The following is a 22,832-nucleotide window of genomic DNA, read 5'->3' as shown; positions in this document are numbered from 1 at the left end:
GTGCTTGCTCACAGGGGGTCGTTTTGACCATTGGGGTTTTTACGTAATTATTGTATGGCCTTGCCTTACAATATAAAGCGCCTTGGGGCAACTGTTTGTTGTGATTTGGCGCTATATAAATAAAATTGATTGAATTAATTGATTCATATGTGGTCCTTGTAACTGATGTGTGTTTAAGTGTTTTCTTTTTGCATTATCAATATGTTGATGGTGAAGTATTCTGTTTATCCAAAGGATGTGTTTAAGTGACGATTAATAATGTGCATCCATTCAAGTGTCTTAAAACAATATTATACCAAAATAGTTAATGTGTTTAAATAGTTGAAGCATTTGGGTCTGCCCTGTGAAGGCATGAAGTTTATGTGAGATTACACACCCTAAATGGGCGGAGTGTGGTGAGTGTGGTGACGTCAGTCCCCCTTAAAAAGTTAGAACGGAGTGCTTCTCTCGCTCTCTTGGCTCTCTTCCTCCTCTTCGCCTCTTGCATCTCTCTTCCTTTCTTTGAAACACTTAATTATTTTTTAGATCAACAAGGCCCTGTGCTAAGCTAACCTAGCTGAAGCTACCACGTGGCATTCATTCTTTGTTTTATTCTTGTCTCAATTTTTGAGAATTTTAACCTGACGCTTTAAGGTGCGTCAAGTCTTTCTAAGTTTTAAGAGAACTTCTGAGCTGAACTTTTCAAAATAATAGCGAATTTACAGAAAAGCGACTTCTCCTTTTCTTGTAATTTTCCAACGCTCTTAAAGTTTTACGTTTTTCTAAATTCACGATGACTTTTAATCTGGCTCCAAACAAGCTTTTTAAAAGCTACCAGAAACCATTTTCAACAAACACCTTCCACCTCTGGGGCCCAGCAGCTGACGATGGAGCTGATTTCCTGTTGGGATCACCTGGGGAGACCACTGAGTTAACCCCTGACTCAAGTGAGCACGTTGCAGAACCTACATCAACAACGGACGGATGGATCATCTGAACCACTTTTCCAACGGATCAGCTAAGTGACCCAGTTAAAGGTTCCACAAAAAGGGGTTTGGTTGTCAGTGGATGCGAGGTGGCTTCTTTTTAAACATATTCATATGTTTGTTTAATAATTTTCTTAAAAATAATTGGCTTTCAATTTCATCACTAAATTCTAATCATATTCTTAAAGTCTTTAAGCTTCATCTCTCTTTCTTTCACGTCTTATGAGTTAGTAAGAATTGTGTCCATAAATGAACTTATTTAATCACTGTCCACAAAAATGCCAGTAAACTGTTAATTTCTTGTATAATTGTAAATAAATTGTAAATATTTCGGCTGTGGTACATTTTGTGGTCAGAAGGAAACCTTTGGTCAATCGTATCGTAGAATTCAGATTTTCAGACCCGAGACTGATTAATTAATTTGAGACTGATAAATGAATGAATGTTTAAATTAAAGTACCTATGCTTCAAATAGGTGGTGCCCCGAATCAATAAAATATTAAATAATAATTATTAAACCCTAAAATTGTTATTTTGGTGACCCATTAAATGAGTCCTGGGCCAGTCTAATTCAATTTGGGAGTTTAACAATACCTAATTACATTTTATTTTGGTGCTCTCGTGCGAGCCGATCTAGAATTGACCAATTTGTTACATCTTTATGCCTCCATGTGAGGTCTAGCAAATATTTGTTACAAGACCGCATTCCCTACACATCGGTTTCCTACTGAGAACCATGGCCTCAGATTTAGAGGTGCTGATCCTCATCCCAGCCGCTTCACACTCAGCTACGAACTGATCCAGTGAGTGTTGGAGGTCACCGGCGGATGGAGGCAACAGGACCACATCATCCCCTGAGTCCGTCAAACTGGAAACACTCCTCTCCCCGACTACGCCTCGATATCCTGTCCATGAATATCACAAACAGGATTGGTGACAAGGCGCAGCTCTGGAGGAGGCCAACCGCCACTGGAAATGAGTCTAACTTACTGCTTAGCACCCGAACACAGCTCTTGCTTTGTGAATACAGAGATTGGATGGTCTTGAGAAAGGACCCCCTCCCGCAACACGTCTAAGCAAAATACCTCTAATCACTTCTGGAATCACAGAGGGCTGTTCCAGCTGCAGCTTTTCTCTCTTGCACACGTGGTTAATGAGGTGGAGAAAGCATTTGGAACCATCTAAAAAGGTAATTATTTGTCATGTTTATATTATAATGGCTTGATAAAACAGTTGCATGTTCATCCCTTCTTGTGTGCAGCTGTAAAATCAATTCAATTCAATTTTTTTTCTATAGCGCCAAATCACAACAACAGTTGCCCCAAGGCGCTTTATATTGTAAGGCAAGGCCATACAATAATTACGGAAAAACCCTGGGACTGGTTGGGGCTGAGGGAGAGAACCAGGAAAAAGACATGCTGTGGAGGGGAGCAGAGATCAATCACTAATGATTAAATGCAGAGTGGTGCATACAAAGCAAAAAGAGAAAGAAACACTCAGTGCATCATGGGAACCCCCCAGCAGTCTAAGTCTATAGCAGCATAACTAAGGGATGGTTCAGGGTCACCTGATCCAGCCCCAACTATAAGCTTTAGCAAAAAGGAAAGTTTTAAGTCTAATCTTAAAAGTAGAGAGGGTGTCTGTCTCCCTGATCTGAATTGGGAGCTGGTTCCACAGGAGAGGAGCCTGAAAGCTGAAGGCTCTGCCTCCCATTCTACTCTTACAAACCCTAGGAACTACAAGTAAGCCTGCAGTCTGAGAGCGAAGCGCTCTATTGGGGTGATATGGTACTATGAGGTCCCTAAGATAAGATAGGACCTGATTATTCAAAACCTTATAAGTAAGAAGAAGAATTTTAAATTCTATTCTAGAATTAACAGGAAGCCAATGAAGAGAGGCCAATATGGGTGAGATATGCTCTCCTTGTAGTCCCTGTCATTACTCTAGCTGCAGCATTTTGAATTAATTGAAGGCTTTTCAGGGAACTTTTAGGACAACCTGATAATAATGAATTACAATAGTCCAGCCTAGAGGAAATAAATGCATGAATTAGTTTTTCAGCATCACTCTGAGACAAGACCTTTCTAATTTTAGAGATATTGCGCAAATGCAAAAAAGCAGTCCTACATAATTGTTTAATATGCGCATTGAATGACATATCCTGATCAAAAATGACTCCAAGATTTCTCACAGTATTACTAGAGGTCAGGGTAATGCCATCCAGAGTAAGGATCTGGTTAGATACCATGTTTCTAAGATTTGTGGGACCAAATACAATAACTTCAGTTTTATCTGAGTTTAAAAGCAGGAAATTAGAGGTCATCCATGTCTTTATGTCTGTAAGACAATCCTGCAGTTTAGCTAATTGGTGTGTGTCCTCTGGCTTCATGGATAGATAAAGCTGGGTATCATCTGCGTAACAATGAAAATTTAAGCAATGCTGTCTAATAATACTGCCTAAGGGAAGCATGTATAAAGTGAATAAAATTGGTCCTAGCACAGAACCTTGTGGAACTCCATAATTAACCTTAGTCTGTGAATAAGACTCCCCATTTACATGAACAAATTGTAATCTATTAGATAAATATGATTCAAACCACCGCGGTGCAGTGCCTTTAATACCTATGGCATGCTCTAATCTCTGTAATAAAATTTTATGGTCAACAGTATCAAAAGCAGCACTGAGGTCTAACAGAACAAGCACAGAGATGAGTCCACTGTCTGAGGCCATAAGAAGATCATTTGTAACCTTCACTAATGCTGTTTCTGTACTATGATGAATTCTAAAACCTGACTGAAACTCTTCAAATAGACCATTCCTCTGCAGATGATCAGTTGCGCTGTAACTAGGTTTAAGGATATGATTCCTTCTTTATGTTCTCTAATGCCATATACCAACACAGTGCAGAGTAGCTACCTAAACTCTGTGAGATAGAGTATCTCGTCAATAGTTTTACATCCTCATTGAAGACAACTTTGGATGCTGTAGCTCCTCTAAAAAAAGAGAGCTTTAAATCAGACGTGCCTGACTCCGTGGTATAACTCACAAACTCGTAGCTTAAAGCAGATAACCTGTAAGTTGGAGAGGAAATGGCGTCTCACTAATTTAGAAGATCTTCACTTAGCCTGGAAAAAGAGTCTGTTGCTCTATAAAAAAGCCCTCCGTAAAGCTAGGACGTCTTTCTACTCATCACTAATTGAAGAAAATAAGAACAACCCCAGGTTTCTTTTCAGCACTGTAGCCAGGCTGACAAAGAGTCAGAGCTCTATTGAGCTGAGTATTCCATTAACTTTAACTAGTAATGACTTCATGACTTTCTTTGCTAACAAAAGTTTAACTATTAGAGAAAAAATTACTCATAACCATCCCAAAGACGTATCGTTATCTTTGGCTGCTTTCAGTGATGCCGGTATTTGGTTAGACTCTTTCTCTCCGATTGTTCTGTCTGAGTTATTTTCATTAGTTACTTCATCCAAACCATCAACATGTTTATTAGACCCCATTCCTACCAGGCTGCTCAAGGAAGCCCTACCATTATTTAATGCTTCGATCTTAAATATGATCAATCTATCTTTGTTAGTTGGCTATGTACCACAGGCTTTTAAGGTGGCAGTAATTAAACCATTACTTAAAAAGCCATCACTTGACCCAGCTATCTTAGCTAATTATAGGCCAATCTCCAACCTTCCTTTTCTCTCAAAAATTCTCAAAATTCTTCTTGGTTTGGAGGAAGTAACTAATGAAAATAACTCAGACAGAACAATCAGAGAGAAAGAGTCTAACCAAATACCGGCATCACTGAAAGCAGCCAAAGATAGCGATATGTCTTTGGGATGGTTATGAGTATTTTTTTCTCTAATAGTTAAAATTTTATTAGGAAAGAAAGTCATGAAATCATTACTAGTTAAAGTTAAAGGAATACTCAGCTCAATAGAGCTCTGACTCTTTGTCAGCCTGGCTACAGTGCTGAAAAGAAACCTGGGGTGGTTCTTATTTTCTTCAATTAGTGATGAGTAGTAAGATGTCCTAGCTTTACGGAGGGCTTTTTTATAGAGCAACAGACTCTTTTTCCAGGCTAAGTGAAGATCTTCTAAATTAGTGAGACGCCATTTCCTCTCCAACTTCCGGGTTATCTGCTTTAAGCTGCGAGTTTGTGAGTTATACCACAGAGTCAGGCACTTCTGATTTAAGGCTCTCTTTTTCAGAGGAGCTACAGCATCCAAAGTTGTCTTCAATGAGGATCTAAAACTATTGACGAGATACTCTATCTCCCTTACAGAGTTTAGGTAGCTACTCTGCACTGTGTTGGTATATGGCATTAGAGAACATATAGAAGGAATCATATCCTTAAACCTAGTTACAGCACTTTCTGAAAGACTTCTAGTGTAATGAAACTTATTCCCCACTGCTGTGTAGTCCATCAGAGCAATGTAAATGTTATTAAGAAATGATCAGACAGAAGGGAGTTTTCAGGGAATACTGTTAAGTCTTCAATTTCCATACCATAAGTCAGAACAAGATCTAAGATATGATTAAAGTGGTGGGTGGACTCATTTACTTTTTGAGCAAAGCCAATTGAGTCTAATAATAGATTAAATGCAGTGTTGAGGCTGTCATTCTCAGCATCTGTGTGGATATTAAAATCGCCAGACAAGTCAGACAAAAGGTCTGAAAATTCACAGAGAAACTCACAGTAATGACCAGGTGGACGATAGATAATAACAAATAAAACTGGTTTTTGGGACTTCCAATTTGGATGGACAAGACTAAGAGTCAAGCTTTCAAATGAATTAAAGCTCTGTCTGGGTTTTGGATTAATTAATAAGCTGGAATGGAAGATTGCTGCTAATCCTCCGCCTCGGCCCGTGCTACGAGCTTTCTGGCAGTTAGTGTGACTCGGGGGTGTTGACTCATTTAAACTAACATATTCATCCTGCTGTAACCAGGTTTCTGTAAGGCAGAATAAATCAATATATTGATCAATTATTATATCATTTACTAACAAGGACTTAGAAGAGACAGACCTAATGTTTAATAGACCACATTTAACTGTTTTAGTCTGTGGTGCAGTTGAAGGTGCTATATTATTTTTCTTTTTTAATTTTTATGCTTAAATAGATTTTTGCTGGTTATTGGTAGTCTGGGAGCAGGCACCGTCTCTACGGGGATGGGGTAATGAGGGGATGGCAGGGGGAGAGAAGCTGTAGAGAGGTGTGTAAGACTACAACTCTGCTTCCTGGTCCCAAAATTGGCCAGATTTCTAGAAATGAGAGCTGCTCCATCCAAAGTGGGATGGATGCCGTCTCTCCTAACAAGACCAGGTTTTCCCCAGAAGCTTTGCCAATTATCTATGAAGCCCACCTCATTTTTTGGACACCACTCAGACAGCCAGCAATTCAAGGAGAACATGCGGCTAAACATGTCACTCCCGGTCCGATTGGGGAGGGGCCCAGAGAAAACTACAGAGTCCGACATTGTTTTTGCAAAGTTACACACCGATTCAAAGTTAATTTTCGTGACCTCCGATTGGCGTAACCGGGTGTCATTACTGCCGACGTGAATTATAATCTTACCAAATTTACGCTTAGCCTTAGCCAGCAGTTTCAAATTTCCTTCAATGTTGCCTGCTCTGGCCCCCGGAAGACATTTGACTATGGTTGCTGGTGTCGCTAACTTCACATTTCTCAAAACAGAGTCGCCAATAACCAGAGTTTGATTCTCGGCGGGTGTGTCGCCGAGTGGGGAAAAAACGGTTAGAATGTGAACGGGTTGGCGGTGTACACGGGGCTTCTGTTTAGGGCTACGCTTCCTCCTCACAGTCACCCAGTCAGCCTGCTTTCCCGGCTGCTCGGGATCTGCTCGAAGGGAACTAACGGCGGCTAAGCTACCTTGGTCCGCACCGACTACAGGGGCCTGGCTAGCTGTAGAATTTTCCACGGTGCGGAGCCGAGTCTCCAATTCGCCCAGTCTGGCCTCCAAAGCTACGAATAAGCTACACTTATTACAAGTACCATTATTGCTAAAGGATGCCGAGGAATAACTAAACATTTCACACCCAGAGCAGAAAAGTGCGGGAGAGACAGGAGAAGCCGCCATGCTAAACCGGCTAAGAACTAGTAGCTGCGCTAAGCTAGCGGATTCCTAAAACACACAAAGTGAATAATGTGTAAATAATTTAGAGGTGATTCAGCAGAGGGAGTGCTTTAGTTAAGGCACATGAAGATTACACTGTGAAACAAATCGTTATCTAGATCAATCTAACTGCGCAGATTAAACAGCTAACAGATACAGCAAAACACTGCTGTGCTCCGGAACAGGAAGTGATACAATACCGCACAACAACCGCAGTGAGAGCCACACAACAACCGCAGTGAGAGCCAACCACCAGTAGAGGCAAGCCATCAAATGCCGAAGTATTTTTATAATAGATTTAACATCTTATAATCGTTCAGATGAGCTGCGCTCTGATGAGGTGCGCTGACGCAATCACCTGTACTCACATGCAGTGTTTTTGAGTTGTTTGCGTAATGTTCACATGAAGTTCACGAAATTAATGTGTGATGGAGATTTTGAACATTTCAAAATTTTCTTGTACGAAGCTGCGCACAGTTTACAATGGTTTAACAACGAGTTTGAGATGTTCACTCTCGTGCACGGCAGAGTGCGTGCAAATGCGCAGATCAAAATCATGCAAGTGTTAGGAGGCTTTTACATACAATTTCAACATCTTTGTGTGTTTCTTTTTATTCTTTTACACATTTTAAATATATTTGTGTTTATTGTATTGTATTTGTGTTTTAAGGAACTGTCTATGCATTTACACATTTTACAGCCTTTGTAAACATTTTAAACATGTTTTTAAAGAACCTTCTATTTTTACCTTTTCCATATTTTAAACATTGTTTTATTAAACATTTTAACATCTCTGTGTGTTTTTAAACATCTTTGGCATAACTAACACATTTTTTAACATAAATAATGCCCGCAGGCTTGACCGGTACTTGTTTTATACCTGTGTGAGTGCAGAAAAACCACACTCACACAGGTATGTGGATGTATAGGGAAGTAGTTCCCATATTGCCTTTTTTGAAAGGTGGGGGAACTCAGTCTCCACAGATAACCAAAAGTGCACAACTGACACTTCAGTCAGCTTATTTTGCAAGTCCATATTACAGTTCAGATCAACAAGGGCCTCTTTCTGTTCTTCTGGTCAACTCATCACGGGATGACACTGAGAAGTAGAATTGATTTCTCACTCACTAATTATCCAAGGCATCCTCTCCAAGATACTCAACGAACTGCTCACACAGCTCCTGCACAATGACCACCTGCTGTACAGTGTCCACATCCAACCCTGCCTTCTCCACGACAACCTCCAAGGTTGGGAACATTTCCACTGAGCCCCATTTAACACGAGCACATGACAGGTCCAACGTCTTCCTGAACGCAGAGACTTGATCATGTGCCATAAAGACATGGCACTCTTTGCCCTGCAAGAAGCTGTTCAATGTGTTTATCCAGTCAAATATATCAGAAAGATATGCCAACATTGCAACCCAGTGCATGTCCTCCATTTGCTTCACCAATGGAGAGCTGATTTCGGCAAGAAATAGGAGCACTTCCTCACGTAAATCACACAGACGGGTGAGGACTTTGCCTCGGGACAGCCACCGAACCTCAGAGTGCAGCAGCCTTCTCTATCCTCTCACTGCAGAGGATCGAGAAGAGATGAGCATTCAAGCCATGTGATTTAATTTGGTTCACAATTTTTACCACCTCGTCCAGGACTGTGCACAGGTCTTTTGGCATCTTCTTGGTCGCCAGGGCCATGATATAGTGTTTCAGCGGCTCCAATCAATGTGACTCTCCCACATGAAATCATTCAAAGCCTTGAATATTTCTTCTGCTGTAATGCGAGTAGGCAGAGGATTGCAAAATTCCTCACTGATATTGTGCTCTTTAACATAATGCACATACACCATTAATTGAACACATTTAGCGACATCGGTAGACTCGTCCAGCTGAATAGAAAACAAAGGGCTGTCACTAACAGCTTCCAGCACCTGTTCCTTCACATCAGATGCCATGTCTGAGATGTGGTGCTGGATAGTGTTGTTTGACAGTGCGATGACATTTAGCTTGGCAGCTGCAGCTTCTCCCATCATTACACAACACATATCTTTTGCAACAGGTAAGATTAATGTTTCACCAATGTTGTGGAGTTTTTCTGCTTTTGCTGTGCGTAATGCAACCCAATATGATGCCTCGGTCACCTTTTCATTTACAGTCATAAATGTCTGGATCTTTTTTTTTTTTTTTTTTTGTGACCACAGTTCATTCAGCTTCCTCTCAAAAAAAAAAAAAAAAAAAACTCCAGAGGCTTGGTCACCAAATTTGGGTGCTTGGTGTGCCAGAGTCGACATGGTCTCATACTATCATTAGATGGCACCTCTGTTCACACAACACACTGTGGCAGTGGGGCATCTTCGGAACCAGTTCATGAAAATCCTAACTTTAAATAATCATCGTCATACTTTCTTCTTGTAGATTTATGTACTAAAAATTAATCCGTTTTGTTCCTGGCATGTTGACTAACAATGTTTTCTTTTTCCTTTTTTTCCCTTCTTCTGTTGTTGGTTAACAGTGTTTACAGTTTTCTTTGCGCCCCCCCGAAGAACTCTGGCGCCCCCTAGGGAGGCACGCCTCAGTTTCAAAACCACTGCTGTAGACAGCTTGGATGGTTCCCCGTTTTGCCCTCCTGAGGTGCCTCACGGTCCGCCAGAAGCACCTTGGTGCCGCCCGAAAGTCCTTCTTCTCCATGGTTGCTCAGAACTCCTCTCACACCCGCTGCTTTGCCTCCCCCACAGCAGAGGCTGCCGTCCTTTGTGCCTGTTGGTACCTTACAACTGCCTCTGGAGTCCTCCGAGATAACATATCCCAGAAGGACTCCTTCTTCAGTCCTCATTCATTTTCAGCATAATCAGTTCATTTGATGTTTCAAGTGAATGATTTAGCACTGTCTCTGAAGCAGAAACATGTCAGAATATTTAACATAATACCATGAAAATGCTAACTGCAACCTCATCTCATTAAATCGGTATATCATGTATATTATACATGTATATATCAGTTATCAGCAATCTAAGTCCTCCTCTTCATCTGAAGAATAGCTTCACTTTTGAACATTGCTTTCATCATGTTTCTTCCTATAAATCAGACTCTTCAATGACTATGTTGGCAGGGACATTTGGGCCTGTAAACCACACTATCTTGAGTTTTTCATGATCAACTTCCCAACCACGTCCTTCAGGACCAAATGCTACTGTTTGGAGATCCCTCGCATTTTTCCACACAAAGTTAGTTGTCAGTAACTTCTGCTGAAGCATTCTCTGGCATGGTGGCAGACAGCAGGAATTTGTAGCCTTGATCTTTTGCAGTGAATCTGTTTCTTTCTTTGGGGCATATCATTTGCGGGAGAGATGAAGTCTTACTTCGACACTGGTCAGGTTCCAAACCCCATACACAACACGTAAGTATTTTTCAACTATAGCTGCAATGTCTGGATCAATCATATCTGATTCCTCAAGTTGGCTTATTGTCAGGCGTGACACAAATGCAAAAACTCTCACTAGCAGACTGCCGTAAGAAAAAAGGTTTGCTATAATAAAAGAAGCAGGGATTCGGTACACAGGTGGTCCAGCAGTGAAGCAAAGGTACAGACAGGCGAGAGGCTGAGGCTTGGTCCAACAAACAGGCAGAGTTCAAAAAACATAGTGTGGTGGCAATCAGAGGCAAAGACAAAAAGGTGGTCAAGGACAAAACAAGGTCAAATACCGGAAGGCTGAATACAAGGCAAAACAAGACAAGGTGCGAAGGCTGGAAAGTGAAAAACATTCAACAGTCTGGCAAGGGACTGTGAGATTGTGAGGGCTTAAATAATGACAGGCTAATCAGGGCATGAAATGAGGAACAGGTGTGAGGAAGATTATGGAAGGGGCGTAACCAAGAAAGACAAGAGCAGGTGCAAGAGGGAGCAGTGAGACAAAAAGCAAAGTGGACTGGGTCAAGATAAAACAAGTGACAGAAAAAAACCAAAGGTGAAAAACGTGCTGTGCCGAAGACAAACAGTAATTAATGTGAACAAACAAAAGGGGCAAAACTAGGAACTAAAGTGACAAGCCTAAAAAGAGGAAAACAAGAAAATAAATGACTATGACCTATTCCAGAATGGAACTGACTATGATTGAAGAATAAAAGTAAATACAATAGCCAATAAAGAGATGACAACATAAACTATGACTACACTGAAAATAAATGAACAGAAAGACAAAACCAGAGACTATGGAATAATGCAATAAATAACAAAACAAAATAAATGATTAACAGAGAATGCAATAAATAACAAACGGAACGCCTATTAGATAAGAAACGTTGAAGATAAATAATAACCAAAACCAGTGACTAACGCATAATACAATAAATGTGATAAACAGAACTAAACTAAGACTAAGGAAACATAAGGGACCAAGAGTGAAGGAATACAATAAACAATAAGGCAAAACTATATATGTGGCAACCAAGTGATACACAGAAGATAAACAAAACCAATCATAAACGGAGCATGACCATAATGACATGACAAGACATGAATAAAAACACTGAAGGCTCAGAGCACGGAAGTGGATACAAATCCAGACTTACGACAGATGGCCCTAAAGGGCCGGATCATGACACTTATAGCTGCTGTGAATCTTGGACTACCCTTCATAATTTCAAATGGTTTCCATTTTGCTTTCCTCATGAATGAGGCTGTGTAGTGACAGCCAGTTAGCACATGGAAGTTTAGGAGAGCATTACATATTTGGTTCTGTGAGTTGGGTCGCAAGGTGAGATACAGTATATCTATCATGCACCTTGTGTTTTTTGAGTTAACTCCAGTGTCCATCCAAATCTGATCGATATATCGAGCATGGTGAACAAGGAGCACAGAGACGTCAGTGTCATTACTCCAAATGATGATCACTGGGGCCTCATCATGAGTGACAGCAACGAAGTTTGTGTGGAAGAGTAACCTAGTGTCTGCTTCTTCACGGCTACTTTGAAGCTCATGGACCTGGCTCCTTCTGACAGCTCCCCCATATGCAGTGTAAAGATGGCATTCATTTTCTAAGGTAAAATAAAGCTCCTGTCCTTCAAGTGTAGAAGGATATGTCTCTGATGTCCATCCCTCCCTCAAAATTACAAAGAACTCTCGTTTGAATTGAGAGGAGCGCTATGCAGTGTTGAGATCAGCTGGTCAATTCTGAGATGGACCAGTGATCCAGTATGAAGTTTCTGTGCCACCTCACAAATTGTGTTTGTCTTTTGTAGTTGGCCCATCGGGATAGGTGCCAGACACAATGTGTACCACTTTTGCATTGCTACATGCTTGTTTGAGAATGGACGTTGCCGTGTCTCCAAAGGTGGATGGCATATTGAGGGTTTAGTGGAAGAACATAGTGTCAATTATGTAGATGTCTGTTTTGTCGGGCATCGGCATTGGCAGTCCCCTTTGCTTCCAGCTTCTCCATCAGAATGCTCTTTGTTCATATCGCCGGTGATATGACACAAAGAGAAAGGAGCTGGGGTAAGAGGATAGGACAGGACAAGACCGAGATCAAGTTTTTGTGAAACTGACAAGAACAGCAGCTGTCCAAATATGTCCCTGGTACATTTTGTCTCTTTGTCCTGTTTCTTTTGTGGTGACTTTGACTCTCACGGCATCTAGAGTCACGTTTTTAACCTTTCTTTGCTTAATTGCCCGTTCAAAGCGCCCACTATCTTCCTTACAGTCATTCACAAATTCCTGATGCCAAATGGATCCCTTATCCTTGGACTGTAGGTGGTCATCTTTTACACTGTCAGACACAGCTTTGCCAGTGTTGAGGCAATACAGCGCATCATCATAAAAGCTAAATGGATTGAGAGTGTTCTCTATTTCCCTGATTATTTTCCTGAGGTGACTATTATTTTTCGCAATCCTAAAGGGCTTTAGTTCCTGCACTGAATCATTCATCTGTTTGATTTGATTTATAGAAGACAGCTAACAATCGCCCCCTGAAAGATCTTGGCACTGACCTCTTGCGAGTGTTCTCATTCTGTGTGAAGGAAGCAATGCCCCCGTGACTGGAGGCCGCAACTCAATTCACTGTTTGTTCAAAGGTTATATTGACTGCACTTCTGGAAAAGGAGTGCGTAGTTCCCTGCACCAAAACTGCTCCTCCCTCGAAGCTTGATGGGATTCCAGGATGTGTCTTTTCCCTGTTGAGTAGATTGAGATGATATAGTGACATCAAACAAGCATAGGTGGGTTTGTGAGTTGCAAGGAATATTGGACATCAAACATCAAGAGTATGAGTGGATTGCAGAAAAAAGGCTTATTACAAGTCTTAATTATACCATATGTTTGGGTGATATGGACACCACCTGGCTTTAATAACTGCCAAGAGACCTAATGTCAACATTTCATGTGCATTTGGTAGAACATTGGCTATTTTTGGTTTCTGAATTAGCAGAAATGTTGCTCAATCCCAAATCAATCAATCAATTCAATCAATCAATTTTTTTATATAGCGCCAAATCACAACAAACAGTTGCCCCAAGGTGCTTTATATTGTAAGGCAAGGCCATACAATAATTATGTAAAACCCCAACGGTCAAAACGACCCCCTGTGAGCAAGCACTTGGCTACAGTGGGAAGGAAAAACTCCCTTTTAACAGGAAGAAACCTCCAGCAGAACCAGGCTCAGGGAGGGGCAGTCTTCTGCTGGGACTGGTTGGGGCTGAGGGAGAGAACCAGGAAAAAGACATGCTGTGGAGGGGAGCAGAGATCAATCACTAATGATTAAATGCAGAGTGGTGCATACAGAGCAAAAAGAGAAAGAAACAGTGCATCATGGGAACCCCCCAGCAGTCTACGTCTATAGCAGCATAACTAAGGGATGGTTCAGGGTCACCTGATCCAGCCCTAACTATAAGCTTTAGCAAAAAGGAAAGTTTTAAGCCTAATCTTAAAAGTAGAGAGGGTGTCTGTCTCCCTGATCTGAATTGGGAGCTGGTTCCACAGGAGAGGAGCCTGAAAGCTGAAGGCTCTGCCTCCCATTCTACTCTTACAAACCCTAGGAACTACAAGTAAGCCTGCAGTCTGAGAGCGAAGCGCTCTATTGGGGTGATATGGTACTATGAGGTCCCTAAGATAAGATGGGACCTGATTATTCAAAACCTTATAAGTAAGAAGAAGAATTTTAAATTCTATTCTAGAATTAACAGGAAGCCAATGAAGAGATATGCTCTCTCCTTCTAGTCCCCGTCAGTACTCTAGCTGCAGCATTTTGAATTAACTGAAGGCTTTTTAGGGAACTTTTAGGACAACCTGATAATAATGAATTACAATAGTCCAGCCTAGAGGAAATAAATGCATGAATTAGTTTTTCAGTATCACTCTGAGACAAGACCTTTCTGATTTTAGAGATATTGCGTAAATGCAAAAAAGCAGTCCTACATATTTGTTTAATATGCGCTTTGAATGACATATCCTGATCAAAAATGACTCCAAGATTTCTCACAGTATTACTAGAGGTCAGGGTAATGCCATCCAGAGTAAGGATCTGGTTAGACACCATGTTTCTAAGATTTGTGGGGCCAAGTACAATAACTTCAGTTTTATCTGAGTTTAAAAGCAGGAAATTAGAGGTCATCCATGTCTTTATGTCTGTAAGACAATCCTGCAGTTTAGCTAATTGGTGTGTGTCCTCTGGCTTCATGGATAGATAAAGCTGGGTATCATCTGCGTAACAATGAAAATTTAAGCAATACCGTCTATAATACTGCCTAAGGGAAGCATGTATAAAGTGAATAAAATTGGTCCTAGCACAGAACCTTGTGGAACTCCATAATTAACTTTAGTCTGTGAAGAAGATTCCCCATTTACATGAACAAATTGTAATCTATTAGACAAATATGATTCAAACCACCGCAGCGCAGTGCCTTTAATACCTATGGCATGGTCTAATCTCTGTAATAAAATTTTATGGTCAACAGTATCAAAAGCAGCACTGAGGTCTAACAGAACAAGCACAGAGATGAGTCCACTGTCCAAGGCCATAAGAAGATCATTTGTAACCTTCACTAATGCTGTTTCTGTACTGTGATGAATTCTAAAACCTGACTGAAACTCTTCAAATAGACCATTCCTCTGCAGATGATCAGTTAGCTGTTTTACAACTACCCTTTCAAGAATTTTGAGAGAAAAGGAAGGTTGGAGATTGGCCTATAATTAGCTAAGATAGCTGGGTCAAGTGATGGCTTTTTAAGTAATGGTTTAATTACTGCCACCTTAAAAGCCTGTGGTACATAGCCAACTAACAAAGATAGATTGATCATATTTAAGATCGAAGCATTAAATAATGGTAGGGCTTCCTTGAGCAGCCTGGTAGGAATGGGGTCTAATAAACATGTTGATGGTTTGGATGAAGTAACTAATGAAATAACTCAGACAGAACAATCGGAGAGAAAGAGTCTAACCAAATACCGGCATCACTGAAAGCAGCCAAAGATAACGATATGTCTTTGGGATGGTTATGAGTAATTTTTTCTCTAATAGTTAAAATTTTGTTAGCAAAGAAAGTCATGAAGTCATTACTAGTTAAAGTTAATGGAATACTCAGCTCAATAGAGCTCTGACTCTTTGTCAGCCTGGCTACAGTGCTGAAAGAAACCTGGGGTTCTTATTTTCTTCAATTAGTGATGAGTAGAAAGATGTCCTAGCTTTACGGAGGGCTTTTTTATAGAGCAACAGACTCTTTTTCCAGGCTAAGTGAAGATCTTCTAAATTAGTGAGACGCCATTTCCTCTCCAACTTACGGGTTATCTGCTTTAAGCTACGAGTTTGTGAGTTATACCACGGAGTCAGACACTTCTGATTTAAAGCTCTCTTTTTCAGAGGAGCTACAGCATCCAAAGTTGTCTTCAATGAGGATGTAAAACTATTGACGAGATACTCTATCTCACTTACAGGGTTTAGGTAGCTACTCTGCACTGTGTTGGTATATGGCATTAGAGAACATAAAGAAGGAATCATATCCTTAAACCTAGTTACAGCGCTTTCTGAAAGACTTCTAGTGTAATGAAACTTATTCCCCACTGCTGGGTAGTCCATCAGAGTAAATGTAAATGTTATTAAGAAATGATCAGACAGAAGGGAGTTTTCAGGGAATACTGTTAAGTCTTCTATTTCCATACCATAAGTCAGAACAAGATCTAAGATATGATTAAAGTGGTGGGTGGACTCATTTACTTTTTGAGCAAAGCCAATAGAGTCTAATAATAGATTAAATGCAGTGTTGAGGCTGTCATTCTCAGCATCTGTGTGGATGTTAAAATCGCCCACTATAATTATCTTATCTGAGCTAAGCACTAAGTCAGACAAAAGGTCTGAAAATTCACAGAGAAACTCACAGTAACGACCAGGTGGACGATAGATAATAACAAATAAAACTGTTTTTTGGGACTTCCAATTTGGATGGACAAGACTAAGACAAGACTCAAATTTGCTGATATTGGGCAACCTCCTTGACATTTTAACCTCCATTCAAAACCTTTGGGTGAAAAGTTAATCTTGTTTTGTATCAAATAAATCTATAGATCAATGCAAAAATTTTGATATATATTTTGTTATTATAGACCCAGTATGAAAGGAGATATTCCCATTTCACTTCCCGCTACCCTAATATTTTGCAGAAAATCAGAAAGTCAGATTTTGGTCAAAAAAGGTTACTAAAATCCAGACCCACCCACTCCCAACCCCATTTTTGAATGTCCCAGATTAGATCCTTTCCAAAAATGCCCATTAGAAATTTGATGAATTCCGGGAAATAAATGGCCCCTCACTCTATTGTATGTGGAAAGAAATTCATAGCAACATGTTAAGGTGCACTGATACTAGCTGCACGCAACTGCACGCACGTCGTCGTGATGATGCCACCCACTGTGACCCCAGCTGGGTGCCGTACTTTGTTCCACCGCCTGCTACGTGCTCTGTGCTGGACGCTGCGTATGTAAAGTAATTATTTTGTAGCTGATTAATCATTTTCTCTGCAATCTGTCTGTTGAAAACGGCTCTAATTGCTTTCTGAAGCAATTAGAGGACCGCTCCAGCAGTCCCATTTGTGTGCGCATGCACGTGCTGAATTACCTGGAGAAAGCATTTGGAGCCGTCTAAAATGGTAATTATTTGTCATGTTTACATTGTCATGACTTGGTAAAACAGTTGCATCTTCTTTCCTTCTTGTGTGTAGCTGTTAAAATATGTTTATGACAGATTCATCATCTCCTTATAATCATTCAGAAGAGCTGCGCTCTGATGCGATCCGCTGACACAACCACTCGCTCTGTTCACTTCTTTACTTCACTTGAGGTTCTGCATGTCATGTTACCGAGCAGATCGCACCATGTAGCACGACATTTATGCTCAAGGATTTTTTGAACATTTCAAAATTCTCTTTGCACAGTTTCACGCGCCGGCACCCTCTCACGTTCAGTCTGCACCCGTTAAAGACAAGTTTGCTCTCCTGCACGACACAGGTCGTGCAAGTTCTGTGAGAACATGCCAGGTACATAATCAAGATGAAGAGCTTGAAAATGGCACGTCTTTCCATTTAGACCACGTTCCTGCTGTAGAATCTACTGCACAGCTTTGCAGATGAGCAACATAAGGCAACATGTCACAATATAAATAACACTACAAGAAAAAAGTCTTTAAAGCTGAGCCACTGTATGCAAACCATCAAAATCATGACTTATTGTAATTTAAGAAGGAATATTGTGTAAAAATCCAAACTGAGTAACATAGATGGAGTGGTTTTATCATGATGTGAAAGAGCTGTACATAAACACAGTATCAGGTGTGGACAGTGTGGCGGGGCTGCAGGTTAATGCGCTCAGTACCTCACGGCGAGGTACTTCAATGAGTCAGCGAGAAAGATAAAAAACACTCTGCACCTGAAGGTTGAAATGAGAGCAGCACAGCTGGTGAATTGTTGAACATTATGAGATTGGATATGAACACCTGCTTTACATTTAATTTTCAGAACAAAGACTGTATTGTTTCTTGTCCGTTTTGCAAAAGCTTCAGGAATCATTCACTCAGAACCCTTTCTGAGACGGAGACTTGGTGAATTCATTTGGGCGATTTTAATATTAATGTGTAGTTTGTGTATCACGATAAATTATTGTGCTGTCGATTTGTTGATGATTTGTCACGTGTTGACACACATCCAGGTTCCACTCACCTCGGGTCACTTTACCACTTTAAGACAGAGTGATTAATGCAGCTTATCGGCAATCTGTATCACAGTAAATGGCATTGTCCTCGTGTGTGTGGTTGTCAGTGACAACAAGCAGCAAGTTCTGGGCCTGGCTCGGTAAACCTCAGCCATCTTCAGCCAAAGCATACTCGCCACCTAGCGGATGTGCCAGTTCTTGCACCAGGTGTACCGCCGTCAGTGAAAGTTGTCCAAAAAAAACTGTAAAATTGATGTGGGCCGATTTCGGCATGCGGGCAGGGATGATAAACTGTTTTTTTTTAATAGGGCTTAATGTGAACATATCTAATTTCACATACTGACTGAAGTGCAAATTTTTGGAGTAATTCAGATAAAATGACACTGAATGAAGACTGCATACTGCAGACCAAACTTAATTAATGTATTCATTCAGTCATTCATTCCATTTATACTGCTTTACCTTTTTTTTAGTGCAGCCCATGTTCATTATTCATGTCTATCACTTGTGTTCACTTTATACCACAAATATCTAATGTAGAGGGATTTATTATCATTTTGAAATAATTTGACTGTCAGGACTCGTGGTGGGCTGAAACTGGAAGCAGTAGGAGACCAGTGCAGACTCACAGGCATGGTTGGTTTAGATGAACAAGTAGTCAGACATCGGGGCAGAGGTATCAGACATGGTACAAGCTGGGACGTGGTCCATTAACCAGGCAGGGTTCGTTCACACGGCATTGAGGTATAAAGGCAGAGTCGAAATACAGGTGGAGTTCAGGATACGGCAAGGTGGAGGTCGGAGCACAAAAGCAAGGTCAAAACACACAAGAGCAAACTGGACAAGAACGAGAGGTGAGAAAGTGAACAAAGTAAACAATCAGGCAGTGAGCTGTGGAACTGTGAGGTTTTAAATGAGGAGCAAACTAATCAGGGTTATGTGATGCAGGTGTGTGAAATGTTCTGGAAAGAGGTGTGGTTTAGTGAACAAAGAAGAGGGAAGAAAGGCAAGAGTGTGGGAGGGCAAAACAAAGTGGTGCAAAGCAAGATAAGTTAGGTGACACAAAAACTAAGTAATGTGAAGTGTTCTAGACAAACAATAATGCATGAACAAAACAAGAAACTTAATATTAAACCAAACTAGGACAAAACAGATACTGGCTGAGACAAAAGAGAATACAATAACTGATGAAGGCAAAACATGCTATTGGTTAAACCGCAAATAAACAAAACCCGGTGAATACAGAATAATGCAATAACTAAAACAAGATAACGGATAAACAGAAAAATGCAATGAATAACAAATGGAACATAATCAGATAAGCAACACTGAAGATAAATATACTCAACAAAAATATAAACGCAACACTTTTGGTTTTGCTCCCATTTTGTATGAGATGAACTCAAAGATCTAAAACTTTTTCCACATACACAATATCACCATTTCCCTCAAATATTGTTCACAAACCAGTCTAAATCTGTGATAGTGAGCACTTCTCCTTTGCTGAGATAATCCATCCCACCTCACAGGTGTGCCATATCAAGATGCTGATTAGACACCATGATTAGTGCACAGGTGTGCCTTAGACTGCCCACAATAAAAGGCCACTCTGAAAGGTGCAGTTTTGTTTTATTGGGGGGGATACCAGTCAGTATCTGGTGTGACCACCATTTGCCTCATGCAGTGCAACACATCTCCTTCGCATCATCCGTGAAGAGAACACCTCTCCAACGTGCCAAACGCCAGCGAATGTGAGCATTTGCCCACTCAAGTCGGTTACGACGACGAACTGGAGTCAGGTCGAGACCCCGATGAGGACGACGAGCATGCAGATGAGCTTCCCTGAGATCGTTTCTGACAGTTTGTGCAGAAATTCTTTGGTTATGCAAACCGATTGTTCCAGCAGCTGTCCGAGTGGCTGGTCTCAGACGATCTTGGAGGTGAACATGCTGGATGTGGAGGTCCTGGGCTGGTGTGGTTACACATGGTCTGTGGTTGTGAGGCTGGTTGGATGTACTGCCAAATTCTCTGAAACGCCTTTGGAGACGGCTTATGGTAGAGACATGAACATTCAATACACGAGCAACAGCTCTGGTTGACATTCCTGCTGTCAGCATGCCAATTGCATGCTCCCTCAAATCTTGCGACATCTGTGGCATTGTGCTGTGTGATAAAACTGCACCTTTCAGAGTGGCCTTTTATTGTGGGCAGTCTAAGGCACACCTGTGCACTAATCATGGTGTCTAATCAGCATCTTGATATGGCACACCTGTGAGGTGGGATGGATTATCTCAGCAAGGAGAAGTGCTCACTATCACAGATTTAGACTGGATTGTGAACAATATTTGAGAGAAATGGTGATATTGTGTATGTGGAAAAAGTTTTAGATCTTTGAGTCCATCTCATACAAAATGGGAGCAAAACCAAAAGTGTTGCGTTTATATTTTTGTTGAGTGTAATAACAAAACCTGTGACCAAACATTATACAATTAATGTGATAAACAGAACTAAACTAAGACTAAAGTAACTTAATGGACCCAGAGTGAAGGAATACAATAACCAGCTGCAACCAAAGAATGAACCACTGACAAATTGCAAAACAATGAAATAGATATAAACAATAAACAGAACCAAACTGAGATTTACATGAGAAAGTATAAACATATGAAAACTAAAACCAGAAAACCATAGAGGACATAAAGTTGAAAATCCGGACCTAAAACAGCCGGGGCCAAGCATGACGTAGACGAATGTACAGTCACTTTAGTCAAACACAGACAGACAGAGTGACAAACAGACAAATCAGCTGTTGCACTGTGCTGCACGTCTGCACCAAACAGTCACATAACGGCCATTTGAAACTTTCTTTAAATGTAAAACAGAATACATTTTTAACATGATTTCACTCACAGCCAACTCAGGGGACAGACCCCTGGATTATTCTCTAACCTCTAGCATTAGCTGTGAGGCACATAATGACTCATTGAGAGGACAAAAGTTGACAGTTTGTAGCTTCCAGAAGTGGTTGAATGAAGTCTGTGTGACGTTCCTATGCTGATCTATTAATAGAAACATGAAGTCAAACAGAGTCAGCACACCTGCATGTTCATCAACCTATTCTGGTAAATTAATTATCATCTATTTCTTTAGTTATTCTACTGTTTATCGGGTGATGATAACCTGCCTCAGCTTCCTCTAATTGGTCAGAAAGTTCAAGTGATCCTAAACTTGTTTTCAGACTACAAACGAGCCTGAGACTATGGTTCAGTTTGAGCTGGAACGAGGTGGTCAAATTGTGGTCCTTTGGTCCGGACCATGGTCCAAGGCAGCTTCCACACCTGCTGATTTGGTTCGGACCAAACTGACAAGTCTGAAAATCCGGACGAAACAGGTGTGAAAGCACTCTGATTCTAGCACAGTCTGCTCTTGTCTTGAGGTTTTCCATGCTTCATGTTTGTGTGCGTGTGTGCGCGCAGCGACCCATGGCCATGCAGTGTGTACGGCTTATGCAGGAGTCCAGCTTCCCCTGCCTGAAGTACATGTTGTCCTGTGGAAGCCACACCCAGCTGTTCCTGTCTGAGCTGCAGGGGCACAGTGCTGTCTTCTGGGATGGACACAAGGATGACAGGTTTGTTCTAACACTTAATGCAAAACAAACAAAAAATTAGATCTGCTTTTTTAAGCCTTGACTAGTAGTAGTATGAGTCATTTTAAGAGTGCATGCAATTTTTACCTTCAGATTCATACAGAACATTCTTGGGATACAGACCTTGAGACAAGTTCAGAGATGGCTAACCTTGACCTATTTTAAGAGGTCAAAATGTCACATTCTGTTTCCTGTTTTTGTGCTCATATGGCAGAGGGTATTTTAGCATGGCGTTATATTCAGTGTTACCAATAGTTACTTTGAAAAAGTAATCCAATTATTGATTACTCCTGGAAAAAGTAATCTAGTTACTTTACTGATTACTCAGTTTTAAAAGTAACTAAGTTAGATTGTGAGTTACTTTATTAGTTACTTCCAGCAGCTAGCGACAACACCCCCTGCCACGTCAACATGAAAATGATAACCCATTTTGCCAGTACTCACTTTATATTCACTCTTTCAATGAACATAAATAATACAAAAAAATAAAATAAAGTCAGTCTTTCTTGACCTCATATTTAACTGTTGACAGCACTGTAATGGAAATCTTACAATTTCTAACCTCCATTGTTTATAAATGTAACTATTAAATTCTAACATTTAAATTCTCTCTCAACATTTTAGTTGTTGAAATTATTTTTTATTATTATAAGTAGTAGTAGTAGTATGAAAAATGTCTTCAAAAATGGACCTTTAATCTAAGGGTGTCGTGAGGGGGCCGTGCTCCACACGCCCCCTTTCCATCTGGATTCACTCCTGGATGGCTGTCTGAGCATTGTTAACGTGTATTTACGGAAAAAGCACGACCGGATTGACAGGTAGGAAAGTTTTATTAGTGGGTTTTTTTGTTTGTTTGTTTTTTACGTCATGTCGTCCTGAGAAAGAGACATCAGGTGCATTT

The 22,832-nt window shown here is 40.7% G+C and overlaps 1 protein-coding gene across 1 annotated transcript in view; it reads left to right on the top strand.

The window, feature by feature from the left end:
- Nucleotides 1-22,832, top strand: part of lrrk1 (leucine-rich repeat kinase 1) — a 387,270-nt gene that overhangs the window by 236,463 nt on the left and 127,975 nt on the right. The window contains 1 exon segment of the mRNA XM_034162532.1: nucleotides 21,762-21,913. Within this exon segment, the coding sequence (XP_034018423.1) occupies nucleotides 21,762-21,913 (152 nt within the window).

The sequence above is a fragment of the Thalassophryne amazonica genome, chromosome 2 (genome assembly GCF_902500255.1).
Source record: "Thalassophryne amazonica chromosome 2, fThaAma1.1, whole genome shotgun sequence".
Taxonomy (NCBI): domain Eukaryota; kingdom Metazoa; phylum Chordata; class Actinopteri; order Batrachoidiformes; family Batrachoididae; genus Thalassophryne; species Thalassophryne amazonica.
This window is presented reverse-complemented; position numbering and strand designations above follow the sequence as displayed.